General features: G+C 46.6%; 1 protein-coding gene and 1 long non-coding RNA gene across 3 annotated transcripts in view; both read right to left on the reverse strand.

Annotated features, from left to right (window-relative positions):
• Positions 1–370: 370 nt before the first annotated feature.
• On the reverse strand, positions 371–2,950 carry LOC129736664 (uncharacterized). The gene is made up of 3 exons (XR_008733603.1): positions 2,836–2,950; positions 1,815–2,375; positions 371–728 (listed from the first exon to the last, which is right to left on the reverse strand). It is a non-coding gene; the product is annotated as an uncharacterized LOC129736664 (long non-coding RNA).
• Positions 2,951–7,078: 4,128 nt separating this feature from the next.
• Positions 7,079–13,585, reverse strand: part of ACVR1C (activin A receptor type 1C) — a 37,382-nt gene continuing 30,875 nt past the window's right edge. Inside the window, exon 9 of one of the 2 annotated variants that reach the window (XM_055719430.1) lies at positions 7,079–13,535. In XM_055719430.1, coding sequence (XP_055575405.1) covers positions 13,410–13,535 — 126 coding nt within the window. In that variant the 3' untranslated portion in view covers positions 7,079–13,409. The remainder of the gene's footprint in view (positions 13,536–13,585) is intronic. The other variant, XM_055719431.1, reaches the window with a different exon arrangement.

Consider the following 13,585-nt stretch of genomic DNA (forward strand, 5'->3'; position numbering starts at 1 on the left):
TTTTTCATCTAATGAGAATTTAAGATTTTTTTCCACATACTTGTCATCTCACAAGAGATTTTAAAGAAAAAATGAAATCACAAACTTTCACCAAAAAGGAATTTTTGCAGAATTGTGCTGGCAGCAGTCACCACCAGTAGAGTGTTGGGGGACCCTGCCTGGGTGTAGTTTCACCACTGCTGGGGACACCAACTGCTGCACATCCAAAGCAGCCAGAGGATGGGCCCAGAGACCTCCTGCCACCTGACGGACCTCTCCTTGCCTTCCCATGTCGCCTGCACAGATTTCTTCACTGAACGGGTGCACATCTCCTGGCTTTAGAACTGGGTTTTTCTGACAGCCCAGAAAGAGAAGGCTGCTGGCAGACCGACACTTCTGAAAAACGCCAGCTGAACCCCAGATTTTGCAGGAGATGCTGGTGATGCAGCAGGCAGGAAAATGGTATTTTCCATTTTTGAAGAAGTGTTTGCAATGCTTTAGGATATAATAGCTAAAGCATTTTTGGTTTTATTCTTATTTCATAGCAGTCCTGATGCCTGTACCGCTCCCGGGGAGCCTTCACACAAGATTGCGTTTACATGAAGGATGTTGCTTACCTGTGTCTTCCTGGGGATCTTGAAGAACATTGTTTCTTTCTTCACCAAAGGGTGGGTTAGCATTAGTATATGTTAATTAGCAGAACCAATTTACAATATGGCCAATGAAATGCTTTTATACTTGGCAGGTATCTGCAATGAAAAAAAATAACACATTCTGGCCCAGGCTCAATCTATTCCAGTCTGTAAGTGCTATCAGTGCCACTGAAGTTCACGTTTCCAGTTAAAATTCCCCTTTTTACACTAAACTGCTGCTACTGTCCCACCTTGCGGAGCTCCCCGATGTTCTGCCCTCCCAGCCACTTTAGAAGGTGCTTGCAGGAGCAGAAGAATTCTTGGTGCCAGGGGATGTGCTCACTGACCCGGATTGCTGAAGTGGTGGTGCGTGCCCATCTTCCCTCATCCCTCCCCCCCCCCCCCCATCTTGCAACAGGGAAACACCCTGTCAGAACACATCTGGTCCACGCACCTGGAGGAAGGTGTGTGGCTGTGTGATGAGTCCCTGCAGTCCCCATGCCTCTACTGGCAGGCAGGTGGGGACAGATGTGTATTGCATGTCACAGCAGCATCACAGGGACGATTTTAGATCCTTCACCTCTGAGAAGGTGAATGAGTGTCTGGGCAGATCCAGGGGGAACCCCTCTGGGTTAAGGGGTGGCACTGACCCTGCTCACAGTTTATGTCTCACTCACCTCCTCCACAGCGCTCATTCAGAAAAAAAATCTCTAAAAAGCAATGCACGACATGGGGACAACTCTCTCCTTTTTCCTGAGAAAAGCAAGCTGTATCTCAGGGATGGTGTCTGCTTACTAGCTAAAGCATGCTGAATAATGTGGGGACCGCGGTGACTCAAAGCCTCTTCCCCTTTTCCTGCTCCCAATCACCCTGCTAAGTGCCCTTGAAAACAAACAAAATGCATTTTCAGTTCCTCAGGCAACCCTCTTCTACGTTTCTGAAACCCAGTGACTCATCTCCAAACAAGCCGAGAGGAGAAAGAAATAAAACCTCCCACCAGCGCAACAAGCACGGCCTTGTTCCCAGCTGCCCCAGCAGCCCTGCGCGCGGGCGATGCCGTGTGCCCCTGCACCAGCCATGCGCCCCGTGCCCCTTGCACACAGCCCCACTCCTGTCTTGCTGGGCAGCCTCAAACCAGCTCGAAGAAGAGCCGAAGGCAGAAGGGACACGAGTCAGACCCTGAGCCCACAAGCAGCTGCTCACGTGTGTCCAGGGAGATCATGGAGGATGCTCCCCTCCAGCCTCCTCCCCGGCAGGCGCTGGCTCTGCTTCGGGGCCGGAGCAACAGGCAGCCTGGTGTCCTCTCCAGGAGCAGACAGGAGTCCCAGGGCAGCACGGTAGGGAAGTTGTTTGCAAGCCCCTGGAGAGGCAGAGCAGGAGTGTGCATCGGGACTGCTCTTGGGGCTGCCCACCACCAACACAGAGTCTCTGTGGCTCGTCAGCTGAGTCCAGCTCAGCGCTGAACTCCCAAGCAAAGTACATGCAGCAACATACAGGTGTCAGGCAGCACTGCCAGTTAATGTTTATCTTGCACTTTAAACCCCTCTAGCATGCTGTTGCTGTTGGCAGACTAGTGATAGAGCACTATGAACACGCCACTCTCATCCCGCTGTTCTCCCCCAGTGTGCCCGCCGCGCTGGCACATTCTGGGCAGACATGCAGCGCTGGCTCCTCCATCTGGGCCATCAGCTCAGGGAGGGCTGACGGGAGAGGGAAGAGCGGAGGAAACACATCAGCACGGCTCTCCTTTTCTCCTCCCAGTTTCTGTCGAGGGAAAGTAGAGAATTTCGATCTTCCATCCTCAGACCCCAGGGAGCTGCTCCTTTTCTCCTCCATGGCCATCTAGTCCTCAATCAATCCCCATCTGCCTCTCCAGTCCCAGAGCTCCCAGTCTCTTCATAGGCATCCCAGTTCCGAAAGCATCTCCAGCACTGGTGTCTGCCGAGGGCCTCCCTGTGGCACATCAGAGCAGACCGCCCGCCTCTCTGGCACTTCCCAGGAGCAGCACTGGTCCGCAACGGAGCTCAGGCACTGCCAGCTCTGCTCGTCCCCACTGTCCTGCAACAACTCCAGCTCTGCCCTCAGCCCTGGGTTCAGGGTGCAGCACCATCCCGAAGGACCACAGCCTGGAGACACCTTTGGGATAGCTCCATCGTGATGAGTAGCTGCTGCTTGAATGCAATGTCACGCCTAACCACGCTTGCTCCTTTCTCGGGGTCCTTACCTCCACGGGCTGGGCTTGGCTTCCCCATGCACATTCAGGCTCTGCCCTTCCTTGCAGCACTTCAGCTCTGCTCTAACCATTTCTGCTATTCTTTACACACCTTCTTCAAACTATTCTAGCTGCTCTGAAAGGAAACCAAACTGCTGTGAAACTAAGGGACTAATTTTGCATTAAAATAATCAGATGGACAACCACAGACTTAGGCTGGATTTGCATTTAATGAAAAGAGAACTGGGTTCTTCTGTGATCCAGCTGAAAAGGCAACTGGAGGGTGTCCCCACGAGCTGGTCTAATCTGAGTAACTTCATATGCTGTGATACAGACTCATTTTATGAAGGTGAGCAAACCCTCCCCGAGACTGTAATGAAATCTGCCGTGTGATTTCAAACAAGTCTCTCTGTATTTTTTGAATAAGGTTTTGTACTGTCACCCTTTAACATGCAGACAAATCACACGAGCTATTTTAAGTGCCTAGTCCTTTGTACTACCAACTTTTCCATTTGACAAGTAGCTAGTGAACCATGTAATGACTCAGAGTAACCGTTTGAGTACCCAGATGAGTATCACCCTATATGCATCTCAGCACAGCTGCCGACCTATTCCATGTCCTCTTCTCTGCTCCCCTAATCAAAACAGTAAACTTTCCAGAATGCCAAGATATGAAATATGAGGCTGATTTTGAAGAAGTCTTGAACAACAAGCCTCTTGCTGAGGGCTGGAGTTGTCTTGAAAGCTTAGAATTCTAACCTCTACACAACCTTGGTTTCCGTGATTTTATATTAGATTTTCAAACACTTGCAGAAGTGTAAGGTAATGATCCCGAGCAATAACCTTGGTGACTCTTTTATAGCCAGTACATTTCCAGCACCTCTCTTTTAACTCAGCAATGAAATCAGAAAGGTGTTTTATAATGAATCAAACATGAGCAGCAATATACCAAATACCTGAACAGTTCATTTTTAAATACATACATACCAAGGGCTCACTACTACATTTAAGGAAAATAACCAGTTGGAGGGGACAAAAAAGAACATCCAACAAGCCCCTCAATTTTATCAATGCAGTATAGAGATTTTTATGCTCCCATATAATATGTCTGTGTATAAACACTTAGAGGGGGATTTTATATACATACAAGACAGAGAGATACACAGTTTGCGCGCAATGTCACGCAGAGCTCGGGACCCTCCCAGTGAGGACCAAAGAGCTATGCTGGTCCATGGTGGGGAAGGACCCTAAAGACAGGCGTTTGCTTGCAGCCATCTGAGTGCGCTCCAAGGAGACCTCGCCACACCGCGCATCCTTGGGGCAGGTGTTTCAGAAGCAGAACACCAGCACTGTGGTATCAGGGTAGGTCACTAGGTTTCACAGCAAAACTACCTTGTTAAAGGGGATTTCTATGACCTATTATTGCAGTAGATTTAGGGCACAGAGCTTTGCAGCTCTACTTCCTCTCAGAAGCAGGTAAAGGGCACTCGGCTGCATATATACACAATAATATATATAACTGCTTGTTTGTAGGGGAATATCCTCAGACAACTGCAGTACTGCTGTGTTGTAGCATCCCATTTATATTATATTTATATTTTATATCTCATTTACATATCTCATTAAAAGACAATTTTCAGCTGTGTTCATCTTATTTGTTATTCAAAATAATATCAAAAGGTTTAAAAGAAAGTAGATTGTAGTATTCCATTCCACCCCACTGTGAAAACTCAGCCGAGTATCAATTTCACCTTAAACTTTCCCATAATGTCGAGGCACCAGTTAGATCAAGCCCCTGCTGTGCGGCAGTTCTGCACCTTACGGCTTCTCTCAGTCCAGCCCAGAGGAGAACGAGACAAATCACATAAAATAAACCTCATTGAACCCAGCGCCTGGTGCTGGCCTGTGCCATCGCCACCAGAAACCAGCACGGAGTGGCTTGAGGGGGCTGTCTCCTCCACTCTGCTCCGCTGCAGTCACCCCTCCACCCACGACAGCGCCCGAAATGGCACCACAACGATTTTCACCCCATGATTTGTTCCCTGTTTCAATGGAAATAAATAGCCAAACAGCAAAGACACCTCTGTGCTCCTGCTCGGGCAGTGCTGTGAAACAAGAATGCTTCCTGGGAAGGCATTCCCTGGTTTCCGGGGCATCTGGAGTTCCAACAAATGCCCCCAGTACTGAGCTGTCTGAAGCAAATCCTTAGTGAGTCAATAACCATCACCTTTGGAGTGCAGAAAGCACCCCTTCTCCCCCTCAGATGACTTACTGAAAGGCTTTGCATGAAATAGGAGAATAATGCATTTGTAGGATATATACCAGGTCTGGAACACAAGCTTATTAAAGCATTAAAAACATATACTTAAACACCAAGTCCACTGCAATGCTTCAGAAAGTAATTTGCAAAGAAAAATCACTGTAAAAATAATCCAAGGAAAAATCCCAGCTTCTTTCAGTCTCCTTTACATCTATTTTGAGCCCAGATCCTAGTCATAAGCCAGATCCTGTTCTCGTGCTAGTATTAAGGACAGCAGTATCTAAAGTAAATCCTTTAATATTAAACTGACAGAACCTTAAAATCCAGTCCCTTGCTTCCAGTCTCCAAAGACAAGCCAGTCCTCAAACTGTGAGGCAGGCTCATAAAAGGGCGTGCTGCCATCCAGACTGTTACAGCCAGAGGCTGCCAGGGCAATGAGAAAGACTGCAATTGAATTCATACCAAATAATTAAGAGACAATCAAACATTTAACAGAAAAGGAAGAGATCCTGCCTCTGCAGTGTAACAATGCTGCAGCCTGTTGACCGGAGGTTGCTGATTTTTGTTGTCTTCTCCTCCTTTTTGTTTTCTTCACAGACTACCTATACATTTCCTGAGCTCTCGTGAACTCACACACTTCCTAGATTCCCAGTCTCTCAGGTCCAGGAAAGAATTAATAAAATATTTGATAAGAGAACAAGATGCTACAGCTTCCCCAAACCCGCAGTCACCTGCCAAGGGGACTGTGCCATTCCCATAGCTAAGAAGTAACGGGTGCATCGCCCAGGTGGTGACGGGTGGGTGCTCGGCAGGTCCTGTGCAGGCACACACTCCTCCATGTGCACTTAGTGCATGTGTATACACCCTCCTGCAGCCACGCAGAAAAGTCACAGAAATCTTTAAACTTTGTAAACATTTTCCACTACAAAACCAAGCCTTTCTGGACCACATACAGAGTTTCAGCAGTTTCTAGCCTGCCGTTTCTATGCATTCAGCTCACAGCACGGCCAACAGGGACAGCAAACACCAGCTACACAGCTCAGAGGCGAGTCACATCCTCACAGACAGAACAGCAGTGGTTCGTGTCTCAGCAAGGCTTTACACTTGCGTTCACTGTTAACCAACTCTGAAATGCACCAGAAAGGGCAGGAGACTTTCCTAGGAGCAGAGCTCATGCAAAGCTGCCGCTTCTGAAGCCTCCATCTTTCCAAGGCTGAGATGCCTGCAGGGTTTCTGCTCACACCCACATTACTGGGGCGGAAGGAGTGAGCAAGGAGCCATCCTGTGCAGGACACGAACCTGGACCTTCAGGGGCTCGTAAGCTGGCTCTTCTCCTGCGCTACCAGGTTTGTACCGATGACTCTTGCGAATTCCTGTTGGAATTGGTTTACCTGGTAACAAGAAAATGAAGAATTACCCCTTTCACTTTTAGACCCAAATCCTCCCCTGAGCAGCTGCTCATGAACACCTCCCCCCTTGCAAAAGCCCTTGGCATTTTGCCGGTGTGCCAAGCCACATGCCTGCCACCGAGTCAGCATGCAGCTGTCGGGGCACAGCACCCACACCCAAAAGTACCATCTGGCTCATGGGGCGAGCTGCTCCTCCCTTCCACGTGTGCTGGAAAAGGGCATCTCCAATGAAGCAGGAATTTCTCAGGCTGCTGGAAGTACAGTGTTTTGCTCTCTGGGCTGATGGCCGCCCAACGTGGCCCTGGCCAGGGGATGGCAGCCGATGCTTGCGGACGAGCCGCAAGCTGTGGCTGTGGCACGAGGGACCCGCTCCACAGCCACCACTCACCTTACAGCAACCTGAACCTGCACTTCATGGCCAGCACCGGACCTGGCTGTTAAAGCTTCCTGGAAATGTGCAGTTACCAAAAATTGAGAGCGCACTTACGATCCCACTGTCTGCTGCAGAAGGACTCAACTCACAAGTAATTGCTTTAATACAGTAGTCTTTTCCAGGAAAAAAAAAAAAAAAAAGCCCACAGCATCCTTCAAAAGCCATGGAAGTCTTGGTACCCTTGGGCAGCAGCGTGGTGGATTTAGTTTTGACATGCCTTAAACTGGAACAAAGCCTGACTTAAATCCCGAGGTTGTGGTTACGTCAAAGGCCTTGTCAAGCAAGCAGACTTCAGAATTGAAGCACTCCATGTGAGTGGGTCTTGCTCAGAGCTACACCACTGCAAACCTAAATAACTGGAAGAGTGGGATGCAGGGACGCTGGTACGAGAGGGAGCTCAGTCAGAGTTCACATCAGCAGAGGTGCAGGAGCAATGCAACAAGGCCAAGAGCAGGCTCCGTTCCCTGCGGCTGACGCCCTTACCTGAGGAAGGTTGCTCCCAGCATGGGAGAGGAGCTGCTGTTTCCCAGACAGGGAGGCACGAGGGTGCGAGGAATGCTCTGCTTCAGCTCCGGTGCCTACTAGCAGTTCATCTCCTTTACTAGAATAAGGGTCCCTCGTAGCCATACCCAGAAGCTGGGTTTTTTGTGCACTACCATGTCCGCTGTACACCAGGAGGAGCACGAGCAAGGAGGAACAGCAAGGCAGAGCCCATGCACCATCGCTGCTGCGCTGGCTGCCCCTCCAGGCACCACTTACTCCCCGATTTGCAGCACACTGGCTGGGAGCAGCGACAGCAAGCCGAGGAAGTGGTGGCCAGCAGGCACTTGCCCCTTCCCAGTCTCGGCCGAGACCTGAGAGCCCCAGGCTCGGAGGCAGCACCCCCTGCCCAGTGCGCCCGCAGCTGGGCAAGGGGCTGGGGGCACGCGCTGCTGGGAGAGCTCTGGCTCGTGTTTGAAACCTCCAATGGCTACAAGCTGCCCAAAACAGCCCTCACCCTTCTTCCCCGCACAAAATGAACACATTAAAAAGTATATATAGTTTTACACTTCAAAAGAACACAATGGCAGAGTGTGCTTAATTTATTAAAATTGCCACCTCTTTCTGAAAGTATACTGGTATGTAAAATATGCATACAAAATACAACATTTAAACAAACTATTTACACCCAGGGCAGCTGCAGTATCAAGAGATAACTTTAGCAATAATTCTAAAAATAACTTGCAGTGTACACTAGATTAGGTGTTTCACAATATGAAGGTAGAATTTTAGCGTTGTACTGCTATACTAAGTTCTAACACATAGCAGTACTACTGGATAAAATACTGATGCTTCTTTAAAAAACAGACAACTCAAACTGGTTTGACAAAACACTACACATTTATCTTTGGGGACTGAAAACCACAGCAATTTAGACACAAAGGTAATAGCTACATTCAAAATACATTCAGTCTATTCATGCCAAAAATACATTCAGTATAAGTTATGACTTATTGCACATTTCTTACATTCTGTAGAAATATATCGTACCTCAACGCTTATTTCTCGTACATTCATAAATTGTGCTGCCTGTTAAAAGAGAACACGGACGTCATTCCCTAAAAGCTTCACAGAGTCTGGGGTATCACAGCACATAGGGATGATCCCTGCCACAGTGTTCGGAACCGCAGATACACTGCGTGCACTGCCCGAGCTCACAGCATCCCGACTCGCAGGAGGAGACTGACACCCATGCACGGTGGCACAGGGCTCTACCCCCAGGCCACGGACAGCTTTACAAAACCGACACTAAGCCACAGTAGGAATTTTTTGATCCAGAACCTTTATCAACACGCACAACAAACAGGAAAGCACTGGTGCATCCATATCTGCATCCCACACACAACACGACAGAGCATCTTCCCACCCATCCTCACAACAAAACCCACTGCACGGGTGGGAGCCCTGCAGAAGCACTACCTGCCACAGACAAAAGTCCTGGTGCTAAATGTGACCACGTAGCAGGTGAGGCAGTTCACAAGACACCATCCTCAACCACAACAATGAAACACAAAAACTGCCTTCCCATTAGCGAGGATGTGCTGGGGTCACCCCTGAGCCCATCAACTGCCACAGGAGATCCAGGCACACAGGAACCGCAAGAAGATCTTGCTCCATTCCATGTTAAGAGCCACTGTAGGGACTAGACGTCTTTCTAAACAGACTTATTTGTAATTCCTGAATCTATTACCAAAAAAAAAAAAAGTGACATAATGGTGACTAAAATATTACAGGATTCATTACAGGGTTACATGAGGGAATGGTCATGGTTAAGTGCAAATTACTGTAAAAGTAGCGAAGTGCAAATGAGATTACAGTTTTAATTTCTCAAGGGGTCTTTCAGGGGAGCAGTTAAGGAAACAAAAAAATAATTACGTGCTAGAGAAAACGTTAATCAACTTTCCCTTTCAGTTCATATTCCATGCATTAAATTTTAGACCATTATTAGAAGCAAATCAAAAAAATTAGTAACTCCCCTAAACTAGAAGCATCAAGTAGGAGAGGCTAATTGTGGTGACTGGTCTTGAGCATCCTTGAGCTTGAAAACTTTTACAAGCTCAAGAATTTGTGCTTTAAATGAAGATTAGCAGGAACATTAGTAACCTCTCTCAAGAAATTTAAGCCTCCCTAAAACTGCAAAGTGTCTCAGCATAACCACTGTTCTGAATCTTGAACAGGACAAATCTACGCTGGGGGAAAAGGCCACTAAAACAAGGGTGTTTGGGTTTTTCTTAAAAGGAGTGCACGGTTTACAAACACCTTAAAGCCCAGTACAACACCCGCCCCTTGGCTCAGTTATGTTTAACTCTAGTTTGCCAAAATGTACATTTACCTCTCAACAACCAAAGAAAAAAGAAAACCAGTGCAAAAATACGGAGCTAAGCAACAAGCTAGGGCAAACAGATGGTCACGTCTTATGCCATGAGACATGCACAGAAAAGATTTAAAGTGTTCCCAGGGCTGGAGCTGTGACCTGTGAGAGGTGCAGCCAAGTCAGACCAGTGTCTGCCTGTGCAGAGCATCCCCCCTCGCACACCTCCCCAGCCTGGCAGCAAAACAGGGTCGTCTTCAAATTCCAGCATTGTTCAACGATTTTCAGAGAGAAAAACTGAAAATAACAGAGCCTAAATACCCACCACCACATAAGATCGACCAAACAGATAGGAAAGAGCAACTTTTACAAAATTTTACAATGAAAAAAAACCAACCCACACTAAAAAAGTTACTGATGGTGGTTATGCTGGTGTCTTAAGCAAGATTACACCACAAAAAGCAAGTGGAGCAGGCCGTACCCCAGGGCTGACTGCCAAAAAGCCGCAGAGGAACGCAGGCTTGCGCCAGTGAGCTCCCCCTGCACATCCCACTCCATTTCATTACACCATGGTGTAAATAAAAATGGGGCATGCTGCAGCATGAGGCCACTGTAACAGCTCCATGAGCCTTGCAAAGGCGAGGACCACAGTTATTTCAGTAGACACAACAGGCACAAGACCGCACCTTGGCGCGCGGAGCAGGGCTTCAAGGAACACCTGAGCGCAGCGGGGGCAGCACTGGATCCGCAGCCAGCGGCGGGCACTACATCCCTGATCGTCACGTCACTGCCACAGTTTACTCAGTAAACCCTCCTGTAAACATTTCCTAGCTCTACCCTGACAGCACCTCACCAAAAAATCCGCATTTTTTTAATTTCACAGCGTGACTTTAGCATGGTTCCTGACCCAGAGTAGCTTCTGCACAGATACCAAATTCCTCCACTGTGCAACACAATTCACAGGGGAAGAATCCCCTGGAACAGTTATCATGTATGCTTCAAGGGCATAGATACCTTCAAAGGGCAATATAGATAAAAAGTGCATAGAACTGAACTTAAAATGGAAGGAAGATCCCTAGGGAGAATTCTGATCACTCCCCCTCATGAAGCTGATCACACAGGTACCCCACACTGGCAGGTCACCTTGTAGACAAGACCACCACTTCCACAGGCTTCACTCTCCAATATGTCCTCCTTGCTGTTAACTGCTCCAAATGACTGGGTTTAATGCATATTTTAATGCACTACTCTGGCTGTTCACAATAACTTGATTCTTTTTTTCTCAGGAGAGGAGCTAACTGCATCTGTAAGTGCCAGGAGTTCTAGAAAGACGGACCGTTTCCTTTTGGGCACCTGCCCGAGTGCTAAAGCAATTCTGAAAAGTTCACTTCACCTGCACTGTTTAAACAGTTCCGAAGAAACCATTCTAATCCTATTTCAAATTACTTTTACTCTACTATCATTGATTTCAGACACCTTATTCTGCAAAGAATCCAAGAAGAGTTGATTTCGATGGGTAAGACATTTCCTTTTCCCACTTAAAAAAATACTAAAATCTTTGATCACTCCTTTTTAACATAAGGGGCTTTTTCAAGTTATGTTTTACAAGAATAAATACTGGATCTTATGTTTGCAATTCTTTTGATACTCAAGTCAGCATCACGCCTTGGATCATGCAGTTGCAACAGTTACCCCTCAAGCAGTCTAGAAAGTATATGTCTGTTGAGCTCCCTGGTGTAGTTTATGCAGCTGAAGCACATAAGAATTAATCTATAAGACTGCTTTGATTATATCTCAGAAAGCATACTGGAGAAAAACCTACTAGTAACCTAGTAGAAATATTCTCCACCACTCAGCTAACAGACCATGCAAAGACTTGCACTACTTAACATAAGCATGAGTGACTAAAATTTACGCAAACAGGCAAATTGCACTAGAGCTGATTTACGGGGCAATTAGCATCCTTAAGGAGTCCATAACATCCTCAAGTCCATGGTCAGGATGAAATACAGAGTACTGATACTACCAACTGCCCCACTCAGTAAAAGTTTAACCCATTCTTCCATGTAAAATCCCCAATTCAAGGTGCTTCATGTCAAAGATTGATCTTAAATACTGTAATTAACTCACAGCTTACTTCCACAGAGCTGTGTGTACTACACTGAATTTTTGCAAAGCTTTGCTATTCTGGAAACATCTCTGGGCTCAATCGTCATGGACCACCTGGATTTAGAAGCATTTAAAGAACTGTATTATTATGAAATGTATAGTTTTGGCTATTAAAAATATTAGAATACTATATTCAAATGTGTGGACCACAGAGTGGGGCAAAATTCATAAAATGTCAGAACATCAGTGAATTTTGAAAAAACACCTCGCTTTTGATAGCTTGCATTATTATGGAAATATGATTAGAGATGTTAATGCTTTTCACCAGCCTGGTGCTAGTACAGAAATCCATACAAAACCTCTGAACAGGTTGTATTGGCTTCGCGCAGGGACATCAGTGCTTCAAATTTACATCTCAACAGGTCCCTAGGCTGTGACAAGACAACAGCAACAGTGATCCCAGTCCAGAGCGCAGGTACGTTTGAAACATCTAGTGCCAAAAGCTAGGGCAGTAGAAAGCACATGAATCCCCCGAAGCCCGGGCAGCACTCCAGCACACGCCTCAGCAGGAGCTCTGCCCGCCCAGCCGTGCTCCTCGCTTGTGTGGGCACCCCCAAACCCCTCCGATGCAGCGAGGTGGGCTGCGCCGTACGTCACTGCAGCGAGAAATTAACCCTTCTGCCGGGTTTCACATATTTTCCAAGAATTAATACTGTTAAAGCCTCCCCCTAAAACATCAAAAGGCACTAAAAAGATGTGACCCAGTGACAGATTGGCAAGATGTCATTCAAAAATACATACGTTCTCATTTTAGGTAGAATTTCTCCTATGTATCTATCAGGAAAAGCTCCATTATTTTCCCTACTAACCATCAAAAAGAAAAACTGTCCCTTCATCGTTATGTTCAATGAACAAATGAACACAGTAAAGTAACTCCAAACCCTAACTATAATACTGTATATGAAATCAAGATGATAAAAATAAAAATTAATAAAAACCTGACTAGATGCTTTTGTTCGCAATATACACGCCTAGTGGAATTCTCACCATTTTTATTTGCCTAGACAATGATAAATATAGTATTTTAAAATGCATTTTACTGGCAGACCCTTTCTCAGATTCCTGCATAAAGGTATGGAACAAGCTGGATTAAATTTGGTCTTTTACTCAGGTTTGAGGATAAAACTTTGGTTTCTCTTGCAAACAGGCTTTAACCAATACCAGCTATTTCCAACAGCGAAAGGTATTTTTATGCTGTTGTGGTGTTCTAAGCTCCTTTCTGCGATTAGCCTAGTGCCTAACTAGCTTCAGAAAACCAAAGCAAGTCATTGACATGCTGCGGGAAACATGAACTATGAGTCAAAAGCTGCCCCTTCCAGATACAAAGCGAGATGCCAGTGCTCTGGTTTGGGCACTTAAATATTGAACCACGTTATCTGAGGTAGACCAAAAAGAAAAATAATTATCACATGTTAAAAGATGAACAGAAGGATTCATTCCCCTTTCTTTCTCCAAGGAGCTCCCTCAGGCTTTGGAGTCCTCCTGCACACAGAGCTGTGAAATCGTCTTCTTGACGCGCAGCGCAGTGAGCCGTGCAGCACCGTTGGCGTACCAGCACTCACGCATTATCCTGCCCATCACTCGCAGCGCCTGCAAATCAGAAATTAAAAGAACAGGTCAAGAGTAAAACTGTTACCTCT

This window comes from Falco cherrug, chromosome 8, assembly GCF_023634085.1.
Source record: "Falco cherrug isolate bFalChe1 chromosome 8, bFalChe1.pri, whole genome shotgun sequence".
NCBI lineage: Eukaryota > Metazoa > Chordata > Aves > Falconiformes > Falconidae > Falco > Falco cherrug.